The sequence below is a fragment of the Ursus americanus genome, chromosome 12, assembly GCF_024610735.1.
Source record: "Ursus americanus isolate L20-20 chromosome 12, mUrsAme1.1.p, whole genome shotgun sequence".
NCBI lineage: Eukaryota > Metazoa > Chordata > Mammalia > Carnivora > Ursidae > Ursus > Ursus americanus.
Genome location: NC_142138.1, coordinates 57,751,763 through 57,770,916, shown reverse-complemented (window position 1 = coordinate 57,770,916; position 19,154 = coordinate 57,751,763). Strand labels below are relative to the sequence as shown.

The 19,154-nt window shown below is 58.1% G+C and overlaps 1 protein-coding gene and 1 long non-coding RNA gene across 9 annotated transcripts; one reads left to right on the top strand and one right to left on the bottom strand.

Moving 5' to 3' along the window:
* Window positions 1-1,615: 1,615 nt before the first annotated feature.
* On the bottom strand, window positions 1,616-18,987 carry LOC123795107 (putative transmembrane reductase CYB561D1). 8 transcript variants are annotated; one of them, XM_087866155.1, is made up of 11 exons: window positions 17,331-18,987; window positions 15,358-15,423; window positions 14,879-14,983; window positions 14,260-14,470; window positions 13,662-13,948; window positions 12,988-13,070; window positions 12,388-12,638; window positions 11,379-11,577; window positions 11,114-11,235; window positions 9,829-10,624; window positions 1,616-5,913 (listed from the first exon to the last, which is right to left on the bottom strand). In XM_087866155.1, exons 1-11 carry the CDS (start codon window positions 17,455-17,457, stop codon window positions 5,410-5,412), a joined length of 2,751 nt encoding a protein of 916 aa, XP_087722281.1. In that variant the 5' UTR covers window positions 17,458-18,987; the 3' UTR covers window positions 1,616-5,409. The 8 variants fall into 8 exon arrangements, 7 of the variants coding, with proteins under 7 accessions (XP_087722281.1, XP_045657537.1, XP_045657534.1 ...); XR_006780331.2 differs by lacking the exon at window positions 1,616-5,913 and adding an exon at window positions 8,692-8,839 and having other exon boundaries at window positions 9,441-10,624; XM_087866154.1 differs by lacking the exon at window positions 1,616-5,913 and adding an exon at window positions 8,692-8,839 and having other exon boundaries at window positions 9,663-10,624.
* Window positions 6,732-15,986, top strand: LOC123795109 (uncharacterized). The gene is made up of 3 exons (XR_006780332.2): window positions 6,732-6,837; window positions 14,867-15,159; window positions 15,416-15,986. It is a non-coding gene; the product is annotated as an uncharacterized LOC123795109 (long non-coding RNA).
* Window positions 18,988-19,154: the final 167 nt, after the last annotated feature.

Sequence of the window (19,154 nt, the reverse complement as noted above, 5' to 3'; positions counted from 1 at the left end):
TACGTCAGTGTGGTTACTGTCCCAGAAACATAGAGGGTGTGGGACTGTGGCCTGAGAGAACCGTCCTTCTGTGAGGCAGGACACGGAGCCCCACAGGGAGACTTCCAGGCACCCTGTGGCACTGGCATACACAAGGGGAGAGTCATTGGCTTCGGAGTTAGGGGTGTGTGTATGCACACGCGTGTGTCTGTGCACAAACACACACGCAGGGTGAGGAGCACCCTAGCTGGACAGAACTCAGTGCTGCTTTCCCCTCACCTCCCACTGCCCCCTCACTTGGCCATGGTTTGCTTTTGGTGGGGTCTAGCCGGAAAGGCCCAGCTCTGTCCTGGGCACCCTTAGAAAGCACAGTGAGATACCTCACAATGTGCTTTAAAGAGAGGGGTGCTGGGGGCCCCCCATGTACACTCAGTGAGACAAAGAGTTGAATCCTCTGGTACCACAGAATGGCCTGAAGTAGCGATTTAATCCGCTTTTAGCGGAAGTTTAAAAAACCATCTGGGAAATTCTGATGATAACAGGTAGATTAAAAACTGGGGCTCTTACTCCCCGCCCATGGTGACTAGCCAAGCCTTCTGGGTGGATGGGTGGGGGAAGGCTGTCTTACTGCAGGTATTTGGGTCTGCTTTGAGCTTAGCCCCGTGCTGGGAACTGTGTCCTTCAAACCACCCTTGAGTCTGGGACCCTGGGGTTCTGCACTGTCACCCGTGTCTTCTCTGTGCCTGTGCTGGTGAGACGTGCCGGGGCTATGCCCACAACACCTGACCAGCGTCTCACTGCTGGGTCCCAGCTGAGGAAAAACACAAGATAAAAAACTGGCTACAGCAGACCCTGTGCTGCTGTGGTTCCCGCTTCTCTGTGTGCACCCCAGGCGGACTGCTGGCAGTGCTCAAGACAAGTGGGATGGAAAGTATCCTTCCCTAATTTAACACTTAAATAGAACTGCTTTCCTGTGTGTGTGTGTGTGTGTGTGTGTGTGTGTGTGTGTGTGTGTGTCTAAGTAAGTCCTTCAAGGAGGAGGGGACTGCAATCTTCCCCCACGCGCCTGTAACAAGGGAAGAAAAGCCTGTGAGCAAGCTAGGGGCCACGTGTCACAGCTCTGCGTCTCCAGTGCCTGGTATGAGGGCCTGGGGCGGGCCGTGCTCAGCCTGGGGCTACAGGGGAAACGGGGAGGGGGGCGCAGGGTCGTGTCCATTACTGTTGCTGCTGCCTTCCTGGCTTATCTGCTCCACTTTTCCTTCAGAAGCACAGAATTAGGTAGGACAGATGTAGACAGACTTGTGACCTGCTCCAGGCACTTCAGGCTGGACGAGGGGACAAGTGCACTGATTTCCAGATTTATAATCAGCCCCATGCCTTGAAACCACCAGGCAGGCAGCACTTAGGACTGGCTTCCCTAGGGTCATAACCTGAGTGGCATTCCTGACCGGAGTGCATGACAGCTGACCTTGCACGTAGAAGGAGGAAGCGTGTGTGTGTTCCCTTACGACGGCCGACAACACAACCTGAGACTTGGGTCCCCTAGGCATCATTATCCATAACTGTTGATTGTCTCCCTAAAAGAAGCATCAAACCCAGGACCGGGCCGAGTAAGAGAGAGTCAAGGACAAGAACATACTTGTAAACACAACTGTTTCCATTCGTTTAATGCTTTGGACTTTCCAATGCCTGCAAACATGCATTCTCTGCTCTGCCCCTGACGGCATCCCTGAGGCGGGTGGAGCACTGAGCGGTCCACCTGTGGCCACACCGTTGTTAGGAGCCGAGCAAACCCAGACTGCAGCCTTCCTGGCTCCCGGGCCAATGTGCTTTTCACTGCCTGATACACAGGCTCTTACGTCAACCAGCTACGGGGGCAACAGAGCACTTACCCGGAAGCCTCCCTGCTCCCTAAGCCTGCAGAGGGCCACAGAAATGCTAAGATTGGGGCATCAGGACCAGGGGTGTCCTCTGGAAGTCAAGACAGGTAACAGGTTCGGGGTCAACAGCCACCACTGCCATTCCCAGCGGAGCCCACACTGTGACCCCCACATCTTGATCTTCGTCAGGCGAAAAGGCCTTAGTAATGGATTCAAAGGGTGCTCAGGGCCCACTCCCAGAAGAAAGAAGCCTCAAGCCCCAGCTAGGAAGTGAGCCTCTGACCCCCCTCCTCTCCCCATTCCACTACACTCCAGCAGCCCAGGAGGAGGGGGAAGGTGAGGGCTGGCTGACTCAGCCGGCAAGTGCCTGGAGCTCTGGAGCTGAAAGGCCCCAGCACTGTGCAGCTAATGATTATTATTAACTCTGAACAGGCCTTGGCACAGCAGCCAGCTGGCTCCAGGAGGATGCCTAGATCTCCCACAGTGAGGTCTGAAAAACAAGACCCAGAGCAGCCATGCACGGGGGTGGAAGGGTGGGGACAATGAGAAAGGACGCACAGGCCGGTGTCAGGGACTGGGAGGGGCCGCCTGCCCTGGGAGGTGGTTGGGAGAGGAGGAACTGGCCGGCCAGGGACAGCAGCCTAGGGTTGACGCAGCTCAAGAGCCAAGGTGAGGCTGGGAGACTTCCCCAGACACAGCTTCTGCCATTCAACACCACCCCCAGCCCAAGTGGGGCTCCAGGGAAGGAGTGGTTGGGGGGGCAGGGGGGGGGATGTGGAACCCAGAACAGTAATCCTGTTACCATTTGGATTTGGTTACAAAAAAACATCTACATTTCTAATGTCCTCAAGGTTGAGTTTGAAATATAATCATATTTGGAATCAAGTCTTAGTGAGCCTGATATGCAAATTTGTGCAAATGACATGCAATTTTTTTTTTTTTAATTTGAGCACCCTGGCTTTTTTTCTTTTTTAAAGGCAAAACAGGCTGACTACTAGCAGCTTTCCCTAGCCAGGGAACAAGGGCAAAAGGGCAGCCATTTGCTTCCTCCCCCCAAGGCCTCTGCCTCATTGCCGAGGTGCCCAGCTAGCATCCCAGATGGGGAGATACAGAGAGGTGGGGGAACAGAGGGCCTAGGGAGGAGGAAACGCATACAAGCAGGAGGCGTGTGCAGCAGGCAGCCACCCAGCTCCCAGCTGGAGGAAGAGTGTCCTGGCACTGAGGTCTAATGGTTGTCCAGCTGCTGCCCCAGGATGTGAGGGCAGGTGGCAATGGAGGGAGAGATGCAGGGGAGGGGGGGCGGGAAGTGCCCCCACACGCAATCTGGCTGACCGGGAAGAAGGGCTCCTCCTGGTGACCTACTCCCCACACTGCAGTCAGACAGGCTATGCAGAAGACCACCTGTGCCCTCCTCTCGGCCCTGTGCCCCTGCCCTCCAGGCCTTCTGGTCAGAGAGGTGACAGCTGGGGCCCCTTCCTCCTGCAGAATATAAATGACTTCCCCCTTCCTCCGAGGGCTGGGAATAGACATCAGCTGGCAGAGCCCACGCAAAGTGCCGGCTGTCAGCCCGCCCGCCCGCCCGGCAGCCCCCGCACCACCTGGGAGCAGGCAACACCTCAGGCAGACTCAGGCTTTGTGGCGCTGGCTGCCTGGCTCGCGGAAGCTGGTGAACCTCACCCGGCCCTGTCACCTTGCCATAGACAGAGTGAGACTCCCAGCACTGGCTGTGATGCAGGGAGAGCAGGAGTCCCTGAGCCAAGGGACCCCAGATAAGAATGTCCTCCATGAGGCCCCAGGAACCATCCCCCCCAAGTTCAGACCATACTGGGGAGTCTGAGAGGGGAGACAAGGCAAGGAGACAGAAATAATCACCCTCTGAAGAGCAGAGACCCCCTTTAGATGCTCCGGGGCTGGAGAGCTTCCAGGAGACGCCATCTGACCCAGTGAGATCCAGAGAGGCCACTTCTGCCCCTTGCAGTCCCTATTCCTGGACTGTTAAACCATACCAACCTCCTTGCTTCTGAACCACTCAGAGCGGGGCGGGGGGGGGGGGGGGTCTTCAATCTTAGGAAGACCTGGGGCATCGAAATTACTGCCATCTAGGAACACCTGCCCTGCCCCTGGGACCTGGAGTTCCGGCCGCTACACCCAGGCCTCCCAGAGCTTCCACTGAGCTGTCTACCTGCCTCAACACCAGCTTTCCTGGCGCGGCTGTCTTCAGTCCTGCCATGATCTACGGAGGTCCCATCCCCCCGACCGAGCCAGCCCACAGTTAGCCAGTCTGGCACCCAGCTCACCACTGAGGGCAGTCTGGGGAACTACCTTCCCTTGGGAACAAGAAGGGGCTTTCTGCAGGGAAGAGGGCCCAGCCCTTTTTTGCCAGCCGGCACCACACTCAGCCCCCTCCTGGGCCAGAGAGCTGGCAAGAGACAGCAACTGAGAAGAGCTTCGCTGAGAAGGGGAACCAGGGAGACTTTGTTTTTCCTAGATCAGAAAAGCCCTACCCCACTTTCCTTAGCTCTTATTTTGTCCTAAAAGCTTTGGAATATCTCCACAAAGCTATGTGCTGAGGCAAGAACCTGAGCCCCAGGAAGGACTACGAGATACTCAGGACTACTGTGCCACTCAGAACGCATGGCAGGGAAAGGCGCTCGCCCACGTCCTGCAGCCCTCAAGGCCAGATTCTGAGGTGGGCGGAAGGACGTTCTTAACTGAGCTGAGAGGCCCAGCCAGGAACCATAGGCTTGCTTAAGCCAATGCCCTTCTGCTCCTATAAAAGCTTTAAAGTGACTTTAGTGCTTTCACTGCCTTGGAGTTCAAGAGAGCCTCCTCTGGGACTCTTCTCTCCACAGTGCCTGACCCCCTGGGCCCTAGTCCAGGAGCCCAATCGGCAGATTCCTGGAAGGCCACGAGGGCAGCCCTGTCCCTCCAGAGGGATAAGGAGATAATGAATGTAAGAATGACGTCCTGAGTCTGCTTAGTGGTCCAGCCCACAGTCCAGAGTGGGGAGTGTGTTCGGTGGCAACAACCTGACAGACACTGAATGTTGGAGATTGTTTAGAAACACTCACCCGTGACACGGATGCGGAAACTGGTCCCGAGACATGTGACTTGCCTAAGGTTGCCCAAGAGATCCTACAAGAACCATAACCCATGCTCTCCCTCCACACTGCTTTCTCGAAGACCCCAAAATCCACTGCTGTCACATTCATAAGTTACCGGAACCCAGTTCTCCCTCGGGCACACAGGCAAGAAATGACTGCGGGCACCATCGCCCCCACCACCCAGCACTTCCATCTCCCATCAAGAGTGGAGGCTTCAGGATTGAGTTCCCCCGCCCCCCGCAACACCTTCCACTGGCACCCAGTATACTTCCCCATTTCGGCCCAGTGAGTCGTCGTCAGAAATAGCAGTGTGGGTTTCTGCAGCCCCTGGCCCAGCTAAGAAGTACAAAAACCCCACTACTTCTGAATGGATCCCTTGAAGGTCACCAAAGGGCACGCTGAAGTCCGAAGCAAGTGTCCCACCTACATTCAGAGTTCGGAGGAACTCACATTTCCATTTTCTTCTTCGGCAAGTAGGAGCTGGAGATCTGGTGCATGATCGCCAGGGCCAGATAGAGGGGCAGTGCCAGGCACAGGTACCAGGCTGTGCCTTTGATCTGGGCCTGGAACCACACTGAGTACATGCCCAGGAGCACCGTGACTGTAGCCATCAGGTAGACCACCAGTCCACAAGTCAGATGGTAGAGCTTGAGGCGAGCCACCCTTGAGACCCTGGCTGCTCGAGGACAGAGGAGGCAGAACCCACACAGTGCCTGGCCGCTAGTGGCCAGCAGTGTCAGAGCCCCTACCCAGCTGTGCCAGGACACCAGGTGGGGCAGCTCACTGCGGGTCCTGCTGAAGATGATGAAGCCCAGGCCCAGGGCCGCACAGAGGATGGCTAGGGTCTGCCCTGCCCAGTGGAGTCGGATCCGGGCCTTTCGGGAGCAGAAGAAGAACAGTGAGTGTTCAGGCGAGAAGAGCAGGATGGCCTCAGCCATGCAGAGGCAGAACTGTGAACAGAGGAGAGGGCCAGTGAGCCTCAGGCCCAGCGTGGAGGCCTAAAAAAAGGAGGTGCTCTCATACATCCAAACAGAGAGGACAAAGGTGAGGGCTAAAGAACTCCCACCAGGACCTCCTGCCTCACAGGTCAGCGTTTCTGGGCACAAGTGGGGATCAACACTTGAGTGGAAGTCTTATCATTCAGGCTGACCTCCATCCCGACCTCCTCCACAGGCAATGACTCCCCATTTCTTGACCAGTGTTAAGCAAATCTCTAGAAAATGTTAAACTGCCTTCTGAACTTTGCAGGGGTAAGGGAGTTGGGGGGGGGGTGACTGGACAACACTTCTACTTCCTCCTTTCAGACCCTAGGGGAGAAAGACACATCTTCCAGACCCTCCCAAGCCCCCTCAACCACCTGACACTAACTAGAGCCCAGCCTTCCATGTCTCCCAATCAGGTTGCAGGGGGGAGATGGGGCCCTCTCTCTTTCCCCCACCTCTCTGAGCCTTAGAAAGGCTGAGCCTTCAAAGGCTGGATGCTTCCCTAGGGGACACTTCCAAACAAATCAGCTGCAGAAAAGAAGCCCAAACTCACCGCCAAGGCCATGAATACAGGGTGCCAGGAGAAAAGACCTAAGAATCAAAGAGAACAGACTGACGGCTGGGCACCATGTTTCCGCCCCTGTGGCTGGCTGGAGCCCAAAGAATCCGGCTACAGGGGACAGGTCAGTGTACCATTCCCAGCCCAAATCAGAAGTCTGTGCAAAGCGGAGCAGCCAATGGGGCTTAAGGGGAGCAACCAAGGGGGCAAACATACAGCAGTCTGGTCTGGGTTCCCCATCCGGGAGCTCGCAGCTGTCAGCCCAGTCCTAGAATGGACCTTGGCCTCCTTTACTTGTATCCTCCGCGAGGGGCTCCGCTTCTGATGAACTGGTGAGTTCAACTGAATGTCTGCCTTTCCACCCCCGCACTCAAAACCCCGCCCTTCCAGGACCCACCTCCCGGGGCCCCGCCCCACTACCACCTTACTACCCCGTCGCAGCTCGCCCCTCCACTGCGGGGGGGCGGGGGGGAGTCCCCACTCCAGGTCTCGGAGCGCTCCCAGCGACGCTCCTCCAGCGTCCCGGCTCCGCCCCCTTCCCTGGCCCCGCCCCGCCTTGCACACTCACTGGTTCCTGGCCGGGACAACACAGTCAGAAAGATGGTGAAGCCCAAAGCCACCAGGTGCGCCAAGATCCCACTGCCTGTCCGCAGCCAGAGGGTCAGTCTCGGCTCCCTCGCCGGAGCGGGAACCAGACCTACCTCCAGGGGCTGCATTGCCGGGCCGGGCCGGCGTACACTCCCAGCTGCTGGAGCGCGTCTTCCGGGTTTGCGATCGCGGAGGCGGCCGCGACGGCGGGAGAGGCCCCTCCCCCGGCGCCGCCGGCACTACGGCGGCCTCGCCCACAGCGCCCTCTGGGGGCCGGGGGGAAAGCGCGTCTGGAGAGCCCGGGGGCGGGGGGGGGGAGGTTGCAGAAGGGGGGCAGAAGGGGATCAGAGGGCAGGCGGCCAGCCTGGTTTCTTCAGTGAACCTCATTTGTACCTTTCTGTCCACAAGGGCTTACGTCTCGAGTAGCCTGTGGAAATTACACTTATGGCAAATGATTACACCCAAACCCCAATCACAAATATCATACACTGAACCAAGAGTGTGAAACCAGTGCTTTGAGTAGTCTTCCAGAAACACTGCATTTCTCAGCCTGCCCACACCTTCCTGTCATCCCTTCTTCTGTCTTGTTAAGGGAGTAAGAGTCCTCCCTGCCTAAAAGCAAGGACACCGAAAGGTAAGGACCAGGCCAAAAGATAGTGCCTGTGCCTGGTGAGTTCAGGTTTGAGGACCAAAGGAGGGAGATGGAACAGTGTCACCCCTATCCGCACACTAGCCTCCAGTGAGATAAACGGAAGAACTAGGGCACTCCCAGCCCTTCCCACCTCCACACCATCTGCTCAGCCCTGGGGAGTCAGGTGATCCTGAGGGACCAGGACCTCCCACATTCCTGCTGCCTCCCACACCATAAGTTTTGTAAGAGATCATACATTTCCCCTTCCTGCCTCCAGAAAGGTGTGGTTCAGCTAAAGGAGGCCTACCTGGGAGAGACTCTACCCCTCCCTGAGGGGCAAACCCACAGGCCAGGGACAGGGACCGAAACAGGCTGTCCCACAGAAATCCCGCACAGCCTTACAGCAGTGACCAACTCAATTCGAGCTCCCCCAGTGGTTGAGAAAATAAGGCTGCTAGGGAGAGGCGGGAAGGGCAGGAAGAGCTGAAGAGACTGAGGCCATAGTTCAGAGACAGGATGGAGGCCCAGCGTTGCTGGAAGACTGGAAAAGGGCCCAGGCCAGCTCCCACAGACCCTCAGGGCAAAGACCTGAGAGTAGGGCCAAAGGAGTGGCTCCCTTGCCCCCGTCAGGTTTCCCTTACCAACAGGGCCGGAGTCATCTCTGGGATAAAGATTCTGGCAAGCCTTGCTCCCTCAGAGCCATATGCCTCATCATCCTCTGGAGAGAAGACGTCCCCCATGACACAAACCCCAGCCATTCCCACACCATTTAAAAGGACAAAAATATATGAGCATAAGAGACTTCTGCAGGCAAGCGCCGGGAGCTGGAGTCTGGCTGCCTATCATCTCCGCCTCCTGGGGTGCGGATGGGGACAGCAAGGACACTCATTTTATTCCATCTTTTTCCTTCCTTTTCTATGTTTCTGTTTTTACATTTTCTTAGCAGCAACAGAACAGGGAGACAGTCTTGAGGTATTTTAAAGAGTTTTTTTTCTTAAAAAAAATAATATAAAGTTATAAAAAGCGGCAGCAGCCTGGGGCCCGGATCTGGAGGGGAGGAGGTGCTGGCGGCTCCATCGCAGAGGGCAGGCACTTTCTTGTTAATGGGCTTTAGACTGCGGGAAGACAAGAGGCAAGAGACACAGTCAGGCTGCGGGCCTACCAGTCCTCCGACCCAGTGACCTGTGTGGACCATTAGAGCTAACGCTTGCTTTCCTCCTGGCTGGGCTGGTGATGAATGCTGGAGGAGGGGGAAAGATGAAGGCCAGCCGAGCAGGGACAGCCCGAGAACCTCCGTGCACACACGCGCACACAGGTGGGGGCACTGTCCAACTCACTACCCTCGTACGGGTGCCAGAGGAGTGGGTATGCATCTGGCCCATGCCTACACCAGAAGAGCATCCCCCTTCTCCCCGCCGGTAAGTCCCTCCTGGCTGAGATCATAGGGACAGCCCAGAGCGGGCTGCTCCAGAGCTCCCGTCCGAAGAGGCACATAAGCCTGGCTGCTGGCCTTCCCAGAAACCCTGGAGGACTTGCCTGGCACCTGAAATCCTGGAAGTGGACACATATGCATACAGGGACCTCGGGTGGTGTCCCTGCCCTTCCAGGCCCTGGTGCCCAGAGGCAGGACCCATGAACAAGACCAGCCCCCCTAGCCCGCCGCCCAGCATATCAGGCCACAGCTCAGCAACCCAAGCTCAACCCCACTGCCCAAACCTTTCCCAGCAGAGTTCGTGAAGTCCAACTTCCTTTCCTTCAGGGGACAGAAGGAGCTCCAGTCCTGGTGTGAGGGCCACAGCCAGATCAGAAAGTGGCCCTTTTGTTAAAACAGAAGCAGATATGGGGGGAGGGGACAGGCAGCATGGCCTCAGCTCAAGGGAGAGATAGGGGAAGGCCCGTCAAGCAAAAGCTGGGTCACCTTTCAAAGAGCTGACCTACCTCGGCCTCGAGAAGATGGCCCAGGAACTCTCTCAACTTCCCCTTTCGTCCCTTCCCCGCACAAACATTTACTTAGCGCCTCCTCTGTGCCAGGTCCCCACTGTGTTCTACCCTCGTCCATCCTGATTCTTCCCTGCCCGTGCTCTTCAGGGAGCGGGGCCGGTACCTTCAGTGTCGAACACTTCTCCTCAAAGGCCATGGCAGGACCCGGCTTCTTGCGGCGCACAGAGCAGGCCGCATCGGCGGGTGCGCCTGCCTGGCAGTGCTTGGCCTTCACCGGCCGGCAGTAAGTGGCCAGGTTTTTCCGCTTCTTGGCTACCTCCTCCTCAGAGAGGCAGGTGGGTGGCAGGGCCTTGGCTGGGTGTCCAGCCGCTCCCCGGTTGTCCAGCTGAGAAGCCTTGACGGGTGTAGGGGGCTGATGAGGGGAACCCCGACAGTCCAGAGGCCCTGCCCGCTTCACTCTTGGCCCCACCGTCCCATTAAGCCCCATGCCCAGGGCTGTTTTAGTCTTGGCCGAGAGGCCCCGGCAGCCAGACAGTTTGCCTTTTCCAGAGGGCTCCAGGATGCAGGTCCGTTTGAAAGTGGTGGGGCCTGGGGATAACTTTCGCTTTCGAGAAGGGGCCTCCACCTCGACCCCGTCCTTGCCTTTGGACGACTTGCTGGCCTTCGAAGGCGGGAGTTTGCTGAAGGATGGGGATGGCGTGTTGGCAGGCAGTGGTGAGGTGATGGCCTGGCTCCCGCCCATGCACTCCGCCTGGCTGCAGGCCGCTGCCACGCTGGGGGAGCCTGCGGGGTAGCTGGGGACCAGGCTGTCCTTGGCGGGGGGCGTGGAGGCTGGGCAGGCAGGTCTGGGGGGTGGGCCTGGAAGGCGGGGGCAGCTGCCTGTAGAGGATGGGCTGAGGGGAGCAGAGAGTGGGGAGCTGACAAGGTGGGATGGAGGCTCAGCCGCCGGTGGGATCTTCCTGCAGCAAAAAGAGAGCCCCACTGTGACACCAGGCAAACAAGAGGACCTCCCCACCAACCTCCACCCGTCTCTCTGCCCCACCTAGAAATGGCCCACAGAGCCCCGGCCTTGCTGCCATCTGCTGGGAGACACTGGAACTGAGGCTTAGAAAGAAAGCACAGGGGTAGGCAGGAATGAACTAGAATACAGACCCATTAAGAACCTCATTTCAAATTTCAGTTTGGGCATCCCCTCTTCCTAGTTACCCAAAAGGTACTGGAAGTGACGGATAAGAGTCGGGCTTCACTCCCACACCACCCACTCATGCCCTGCCTCGGCCCAGCCTCAGGCTGTCAAGTCCCCCCACCTCCCCTTCATTCTATCTGGGGTCTTGCCCCAACAGCCGAACCGCATCTATAGGTATGTGAGAAGAATGAGGGCTTCTGAAGCCCATGGATGTCCAGGGTCCGGCCTCCAGGGAGGACAGCCCCGGGCCCAAAAGACTCACCTCCACATGTGTGAGCTGAGGTGCCGCTCCAGCATGGAGCTCAGTGCTGAGCAGAAGCGGTCCAGCCGGCGGCTAAACACGTAGCATCCGGGACTCACCAGTCGGCTCCCAAAGGTGCAGAACTAGAGGCAGAAGGGAGGGCCGCGGTCAGTGGGGCCAGGGACGCAGGGAGGGCTCCTGCACAAAGGATCCGACCTCCTCCCCACACTGTGGGCCGGGAGGGCTGGGCCACCCCCCACCCCAGGTCCCTGCCCCAGGTCCTTACCGCCTGTGGCCGCGGGGGCCGGGTTGCATAATGGCAGTCAGGGGGGAGGTGGAGGTCGTCAGATGTCCCCTCCTCCTCACTCTCCTCGCTGGAGGCCTGGGCCCCACCCCGGGGCAGGGGAAAGGGGAACAGGCCTGGGTCCCCATCACCACCACAGGGGCCTTCACCATCCAACTCACTCTCAGAGGAGGCCCGGGACCTGGAAGGGCCAAAGGGGGTGTGAGGCCGATGAGAGGGGGTGGGTCAGGGCGGGGGTGTCCCTGAACCCGCCAAGCTCAAAAAAAGCCAGGGCAGACACCCTGCCGGGCAATGAGACAAAAAGGAAGGAGGACAGGAAGGGAGGGAACAACAGAGCTCACAGAGTAAGAGCCAGAAAGGTCAGGGGCCACAGCTCCCAAGGGATCCTCTCCCCAGCCCCTTCACTTCACTTCCCAGGCCCTGCCTCCTCGGGGGGGAAATCTGCTCCAGATTCGCCTCCTCCTCCAGAAAATCTTCTGAGTTTAACTGCACCCAGCTCTGGTCAGCCCCGTCAATTCTCTCAACCCCCTTCTCGCATCACATATTCCCGTGAGCCTGTCTGTGAGCTGAGCCTGTCTCGGGTCTGCCCCTTGTGTTACAGGCGGAGATGCGTGTGTGTCTCCTTCGGCAAGGTGGGCTCTCCCCGGGCTCCGGCGCAGCCTCTGCACACGAAGGGGCCAGTGAGTGAATACACAGTAGGACTGCCTCACCCAGGACCCTGACCCTTTCAGTTCCCCAGGTGCACGTTCTGGCCCGTGAGAAGCAGCTGGGCCAACGTTTCTATCCCGGGCATTGGAACCGGCACGCTCAGAGAGGCTGAGGCACAGCGGCGTGCTGGGGTAGGAGCAGGGGGTCACCTACTTCCGCACCACTGCCAGGGTCCCAGCTATCCCCCCACCTCGGGGCGGAGGGAGACTCCCTGGGCCTGTTTCCCGGGGTCCGTGATGGCTTGGGACCAAGCGTCCCCAGGTGGGGACCGGCCCGGACGTACCTGGGCAGTGCGCAGTATGGGTAGGTCTGCTTAGCGCGAGCAGAGAAGGTGCTGCTGGGGGTGGCCGCTGCCACAGCCTGGACTGAGGAGGGGGGCTCCTGGGAGGGGCGCTCAAGAGTGGGCTCCTTGCGCCCTGGGCTCTTCTCTTTGGGAGACTCCCCTTTGCGGGAATTGGCCTTCAGCTCTGCCACGAGCACGTCAAAGTCCTTGGCGCGGCCCTGGACCTCCCGGCGCTGGTGCACCGAGTGGATCTAGAATAGAGCAGGGTGAAGGGTGGGGAGGGGTGTGAGCCGAGCAGGAAGGAGGGGCGCAGTGTGTGCTAGCCTAGGCAAGCGGAGAGAGGGGGTGTGAGTGTGTTGGTAGGTGTATTTGTGGGTCTTTCTTTTGCTCCCCCCACAGGCCCAGACCCTTCCTTTGGACTGGGGCGATCTGCCTACTGCTCCCAGCCTGGGCCCACTGGGGGCAGCCTCCTCTCCCCTGGCCTCACCTGGGCTTCACCCCCACCCCGAGCTGAATCTTGGCTAACACTGCAGTTTCTCTCCTTGCCCAGGGCCCGTATCTGTGCTGTCCTCCCTCACCGTGCAGTGGGACTGAGATTACCTTGCAGGTCAGCAGGCGGGTACAGATCTTTTTGGTCTCTGGGTTTACTACCCCACACTGCCTGTTGAGGTCGCACTCCTTCCCTGTGGGGAAAACAGTTCCTGTGAGCCCCAAGGCCATTTCCAGGAGGCCCAAGGGAAGGCCTGGGAAGAGCTGGGCCTACGGCAGCAGAACCTCTGGCCTTCGAGTCCGGGGCTGCAGCCTTCCAGAGAAACTCCTCTGGGCATCAGAGGAGAAACTCTCTGCTGGGCACAAGAACCATCCTCACCCCCCAACTCCCAGCCCAGGCACTCCTTTTGGTGACTCCAAGTCCAAAACAGGGCAACAGAGATCAGGGCGGCCACAGGCATGTGGGATGCCAGGGAAGCCAGCTGTGGGAGGGGTCTGGCGCCCTGGATCTAGGTGAGAGGAGAGAGAAACATCAAGAGCCCAGGGTGAGGAAGAATACCTTCACCTGCTTGGGCATAAGCTCCCTTAGCCTTGATCAGGAGACCTGGGCTGAAGAGAAGCTTCCTAGAAAGCAAGGAGTTCAAGTGTATGTCCACGTCAAGCCGTGACTAGGGGGACGGCCAGGCCCACTCCTTCCTGACCCCTCTCCATCAGGCCCAAGGACAAAGCAGTCCAAAAGGGTCCCCCACTCTACCTTCCTGACCCCCAAGACCATGACTACTCACGGGCCATCTTCCGGTGGGTTTTGGGGGGCAGCCTGGCCCCACCAGGCTCCTTTTCAGGAGGGCTGCCTTCAGCCCGGTGACTGGGGCCCTCGCTGGGGGTCATCTCGATGCTCTCTCTCCCCGGAGGTTCTTTAGAAGGGGGTGCCATGGGGTTTTTTCCAGGGGAGTCCTTGGTGAGGCCACCAGGCTGGCTGAGGAAAGCAGAGGGCGGGGCCGCCCTGATTCCATGTCCATCGGGCTTCGGGAGACTGGACATCTTCTCCAGATTCACCACAGGCACGAAAAGGCTACATATGAAGAGAGGGTGTGGGCTGGGGGGCGGGGGGGGGGAGGGGCGGCTGGGCCCGGGCCCTGGACTCTAGCCCAGAGCCATGTCCTTCCCAGCCCTGGAACTTGGGTGGGCTCCAGCAGGGGTGCAGACCATGGGGAAAGGGGACCCCATATTCCTTGGAACACATGGAAGGGAACTGCAGAGAGTGGCTGCCTCCTGCTGTGAGCAGTGCCCATTGCCCCCCAGCTGTCTCCCTTTATGTTAACCCCTCCCTGGGCTAGGGTCAGGGTCAAGGCTGGTCTCAGGGAGTCTCCAGCCTCTCCTTACCAGAGGTTGTCCTTCTGCGTCTTCTCAGGAGGTGGGTGGCCACGGCTCCGGGACCCCTGGCCCTTCTCCCTGGAGGAGGTTTTGGTGGAACCTGGGGCCCTACAAGCTGGGCCCTGCCCATTCACTACATGGCATTTCTGAGAGCTGGCAGGGGCTGGAGGTGGGGGTGGGGCCCGGGCGTAAAGCTTGCTGAGGGGCCCGTGTCTTCTTTCTGTCACCAGGAGGTGGAGAGAGTAATCGAGGTGAGTGGTATCAACTGCCTCCTTCCCCAACCTCCTAGCCCTGCTCACAGACTCCCAATACCAAAACCTGGGATTTCCCAAGCCTGAGATTTTAAATTTGCCATCTTCCCACTTGAATCTGAGCCTTCAAGGCTCACAATTCTAGGACTCAGCTTCCTGAACCTTTTAGCTCTTCCCCTAATTCCACCAGATGCTAGAATTTTGCTCAAACAATCACCTGGACCCGCCACAATCCTCTGAAGCCACCCCCAGGACCTTCTGATCCCCAAGGCCTCCCCACTCCATGACCCACATGACCTCCCAACTGACCCTGTCCTCAGAGTTCCACGTTTCACCTTCCCCTGTCCCCTCTCTCTCCTCCCTAGGGCTCCCCTCACCGCAGTGCTTCTGGAAAGCTTGAGGCTTCACCACTTGGCTGCAGTGGCTACACACAACCAAATAGAAGTCGTCATGGGCAGGGCAGTGCCCGAAGATGGACATGTCTGCAATGACAGAAGCCCTTATCACTGGGGCTGGGGATCCCAGGGTTGCCCTGTCAGATCAGAGAGCACCTTCCCCCCCAACTCAGAAGCCACTTCCCCCTCCCCAGCTGACATGACAGGCTTTATGCTGCATGCTCTCAGATTCTAGAGCTCAACCTAAGAACGTGGGCCGTCAGGTGAGTGAGCCCAATCACCTATGGTTAGGATCTCCCACAACAGGTCACAGGAGGCAGGGGAATGGGCTGACTCAGACCTAGCAAAGTGAGGATCCCCAGACCTGCTGCTTCTAGCAGCTACCTCCTGGGATATGTTGGAAGAGAGGAAGGTGGTCCTGTCTGCCCTAGGCCCCAGCCCTAATGTGTGTCAACTCCCACCTTCTTTAATGAGGGTCATGGCATCCAACTTCTTCGTGTTTTTGTTACTCTCCTCCAGCTCAGCCCCTGCAGGAGAAACACAGCTCAGAAGGACCACCCCCACCGCAGAAGCCCCATCTCCTACCCAACCAGCGCTGGCAGCCGAGCCGTAGGAAGTCAACCCTCCCTAACAAGCTCCTGGTGCTCGGGACCACTTGGAGAGCCTTTCAGTGGGTCACTCTCATGTGCCCATTCTTCCTTCAGCTGCTACCCCTGGCATGAGCTGACCCGCTTAGGAAGGATCCTGCCACCTTTCTTAGGACCCCTCACGCCAAGGAGCAATTTGGGGTTCCACCGCTGAGTGGCTGGGTGATTGTGAATAAATATGATCTCTTTTCTGGGCCCGCTTCCCCATTTAAATGGGAAATAATCCTTAACATATTTTGCTATAAATCTCCAAGTCCCTTCTTCAGATTTCTCAGATGGGTCCTTCCTGTTACTCTGTGTCACACCAAACAGATATCTCCCAGGTCCCCATCCCCATAGATGCGATTTTCTTCCACCTGGGTTACCATAGTACTGACAAAGTTACACCCAGCTTCTCAGGTCCTGCCTTGACAGGATGGTCACAGGGCAGAGAAACTGCTGTCTCGGGGGTCCTTTGGCATCTTCAAAGTCCCTTTGGTCAGCTATGCAAGCCCCTCCCCTCTTTAGGAGGGCTTTGGCCAAGGGTTGCCCTCATACCTCAATTTCTGGGTTGATGACAAAAACATCTTAGCTGTGCAAAGCAGCTCTTTCCCCCATCCCCCTACCTTACTCCTCTCCCCTCCCTCCTCTATGCCCCCTCCCTGTCCCTTGGAAAAAAAATCAATTCTGAGTCACCAAACCCGTCTGATTCCATTTCCGGTTCTCAAAGCACCCAGACCCTGACAATGGCCCCATCCTTGCCCACCCAGCATGGGGCAGTCCTGGGGTGGCCTGGGCTTCCACTTAGATGTGCTTCTAACGCCTACTAACAGATTTGCCCCTTTCTAGGATGTGAAGATCACTGACAGTCTTACATAATCTCCAGCTATGAGGGGTGGTGGGTTAGGCATGGAAGAGACAAGGGGCAGCTCCCACTCCTAAGTCCGTTAAAATGCACTGATGGGCAGAACTGAGCTGGGACTCGGATGTCTCAGAGGAGAACAAGTGTCATTAGAGACCGCTCCATGCGGTCTCCTCCTCCACCTCTTCTCACTTGCAAACTTCTTCAGGGCTGTGATGCCTGCTGTCACCCCAAAGGCCACGAGGCCAGGTGCCCCCTGGGGCCCAGGAGACAAAGATCAGCAGAAGGGGCTGTCAGCCCGCTTACCAAAGGGGCCTAGAGAAGGTGGGGGTCAGGGGAGAGAGCCAAGAGGCAGGGCAAGAGGCCCGGGAAAGGACTGAGGGTTGGAGGCACAGAGGGATGGATGGACGAAAGGAGGGAGGAAGGGAGGATGGATAGATGGATGGACCGACGAACTAATACGGAGGGGGCAGGGGTCCAGTGGCACTGCAACCCGCAGGCAAACGCCGAAAAGGAGCAGGAGGTGTGGGGCAGAAGGCGAAGGAACAAGGGGGGTTAGAAGGGGGGCACAGAAGTGGGGTGCGTGGGAAACACGTGGAGAGGACTGTTGCGGACGGGGAAAGCCCTAGGCAGGTGCAGGAGGGGCGGAAGCTAGAGGACAGCAGGCGAAGAGAAAGATAAAGGCAAACAGATGTGGGGGCAGGTACTGGGCACCGGCAGAGGCAGAGGTGGGCAGGGTGGGCTGCGGGCGGTGGGCCGGCGCTAGGACCCGGAGGCGCGAAGGTGACGGAGCAGGCGGGCACTAGGACCCGGCGGGTCCTTTGTTTGGGGGGCCGGGGAGCCGGACGGCGGCTCCCGTCGGCGGCTCCCCTCTGCTGGCGGGGGCCCGGAGAGGGGGAGGGGAGACAGTGATGGGGTCCCCGGACTCTAGGGGAGCTTCACTCACCGTCGGCCGCGGGCAGGTCGGCCCGTTCCACCCACGAGCTCCAGCTCTGTCCCGCGAAGTCATCGAGACTCGGCACCCGCCGCTCCAGAGCGGCCATTGCTGCCGCCGCGCGTTCACGCACCGCCATCACCGCCGCGGACGCGCGCCCGCCCCGGCGCCACCGCCGCGCGGCCCCCTCCCCCTAGCCCCGCCGCGGGCACGCCTCCCCTCTCCCTCCCACCTTTCCAGCTCACTCTTTGCGCAAGCGCAGCACAGGTTGTCTTCCCCTCGCTCTCCCTCTCGCATAGCCTTCTGGGAAGTGTAGTCTTGGAGCGGGTGCTGTTGCTTACGGAGCTTGCAGCAAGAGCCCCTCCAAAATGCACAATTGCGGGGGGCAAAGAGACCAAAGCCCCAGGACCTCCTCTCCTAACCCTTGTACACACATTCTTTGTGCTACCAGCCCGCTCTCTCAAAGTGACTGCATACACACCCCAGCCCCAAACCTCTCTCTGCCCAAGACGCCCCTCTAAGCCGTGCCTTCGCCAGCTGGCTGGCGCCCCTTCCCGGGCTGGCGGTCAAGAAGCGACTTCGCTCCCCCGTAGATCGAATAGGGTAGGTGCAGGGAGGTGGGCGCTGTGAATCAGAAGGGCAAGGGGAGGGAGTCTGTAGGATGTGCTGAAGGACACAAGGGTTGGTGTGGGGGAGGGTCCTCGGCTCCCGTGTTGTGCCTCTTCTGTGGGAAACCCGCGGTGCCCTGATGCAGGGTAGAGGGCTGGAGTGGCGTTGTCTGGGTTTAGGAGGACCTAGATGAGCTGATCAAGATCACCTGTCAGGATGACAGAAGGCTATCTCCGAGCCAGAGCCAGCCCCGGAACTGGGGTGGCCCCGAGGCTGCTGGTGTTTGCAGCATCTCTGCTGATCCTTCTCTCCTCCTGAGAACTGCGATCGATACCCTGTACCGCCTCTTCCCAAACCCTGGCTGGACCCTGACTCCATCCATCACTTTGGCTTCTTTTTCTAATGAATATTTTCTCTGCTGGAAGGGCTGCTACCAGAGCTTCAGCACAAGGAGATTTCTCATCAGATCTGTCATTTTCCTTGCTAAGGCCTGGAAAATACCTTAATCATCCTCTTTCTTCTTCTCAGCATAACATTTCTTCCCACAATCAAGAGACAAAAGCCTGCCACCCCATCATATCAGGAAAGAGAGACTAGTTCTCTTTTCCCTCTTCAACCCTCATAGCTCACCCCATATGCATTCCTTCAGCTAAAGGAAACCAAATTGGAGGTAAATAAGTCAAGGTCTGTGACTTCAAGACCTCAGGCTTTCTTCTCATTTTCACCCAGGGAAGGCTTAAGTACTGCGAAGATCATCTCTGAGGGCAGAGATTCTTAACCTGAGAACCACAGATGATCCCTGGGAGGGTCCAGAAACTTGTTGAAATTGAATGTAACATCAGGTCCAAGTGTGTTTTTGTAGGGAATGTAGGGGTCGCTTGTCAGAAGAGGGATAGAGGGACAAGTTTGTTCAGAAAGAACCTAATAGTTAAAAGGGCAAGGCATATGGCCCTCACCTGCTGACAGGAAGCTGAGGAGAGCAAGTGGAAAGAGCACTGTGAAAATCACTATCTCTTGCCTTTTGAGTTTGCTCAAATTTGCTAACCAGTCTCAGTTACTTTGGCCCAATTGGTGCCACCAACAGAGGAAATGCAGACTCTAGTGCTTGGGGTGCAGAGTGGAGAGGAGTGGAATGACATTTGGGTGGAAATGCAAGAACTTAAAGCAATGGGAAGAAGAGGGAAAAAATCCCTGGAAGGGCTCTAGTCTTAGCAACTTCATGGCAAA

Bases quoted from the DNA above. Each gene is read 5' to 3' on its own strand.
- LOC123795107 (XM_087866155.1), bottom strand. From the start codon at position 17,457: ATGGCGGTGCGTGAACGCGCGGCGGCAGCAATGGCCGCTCTGGAGCGG. The intron at 13,949-14,259 runs GTAAGGAGAGGC...CTTCATATGTAG, and splicing joins ACGCAGAAGGACAACCTCTG to CCTTTTCGTGCCTGTGGTGA. The intron at 5,914-9,828 runs GTACCGGCCCCG...CTCTGTTCACAG, and splicing joins AGAAGTGTTCGACACTGAAG to TTCTGCCTCTGCATGGCTGA.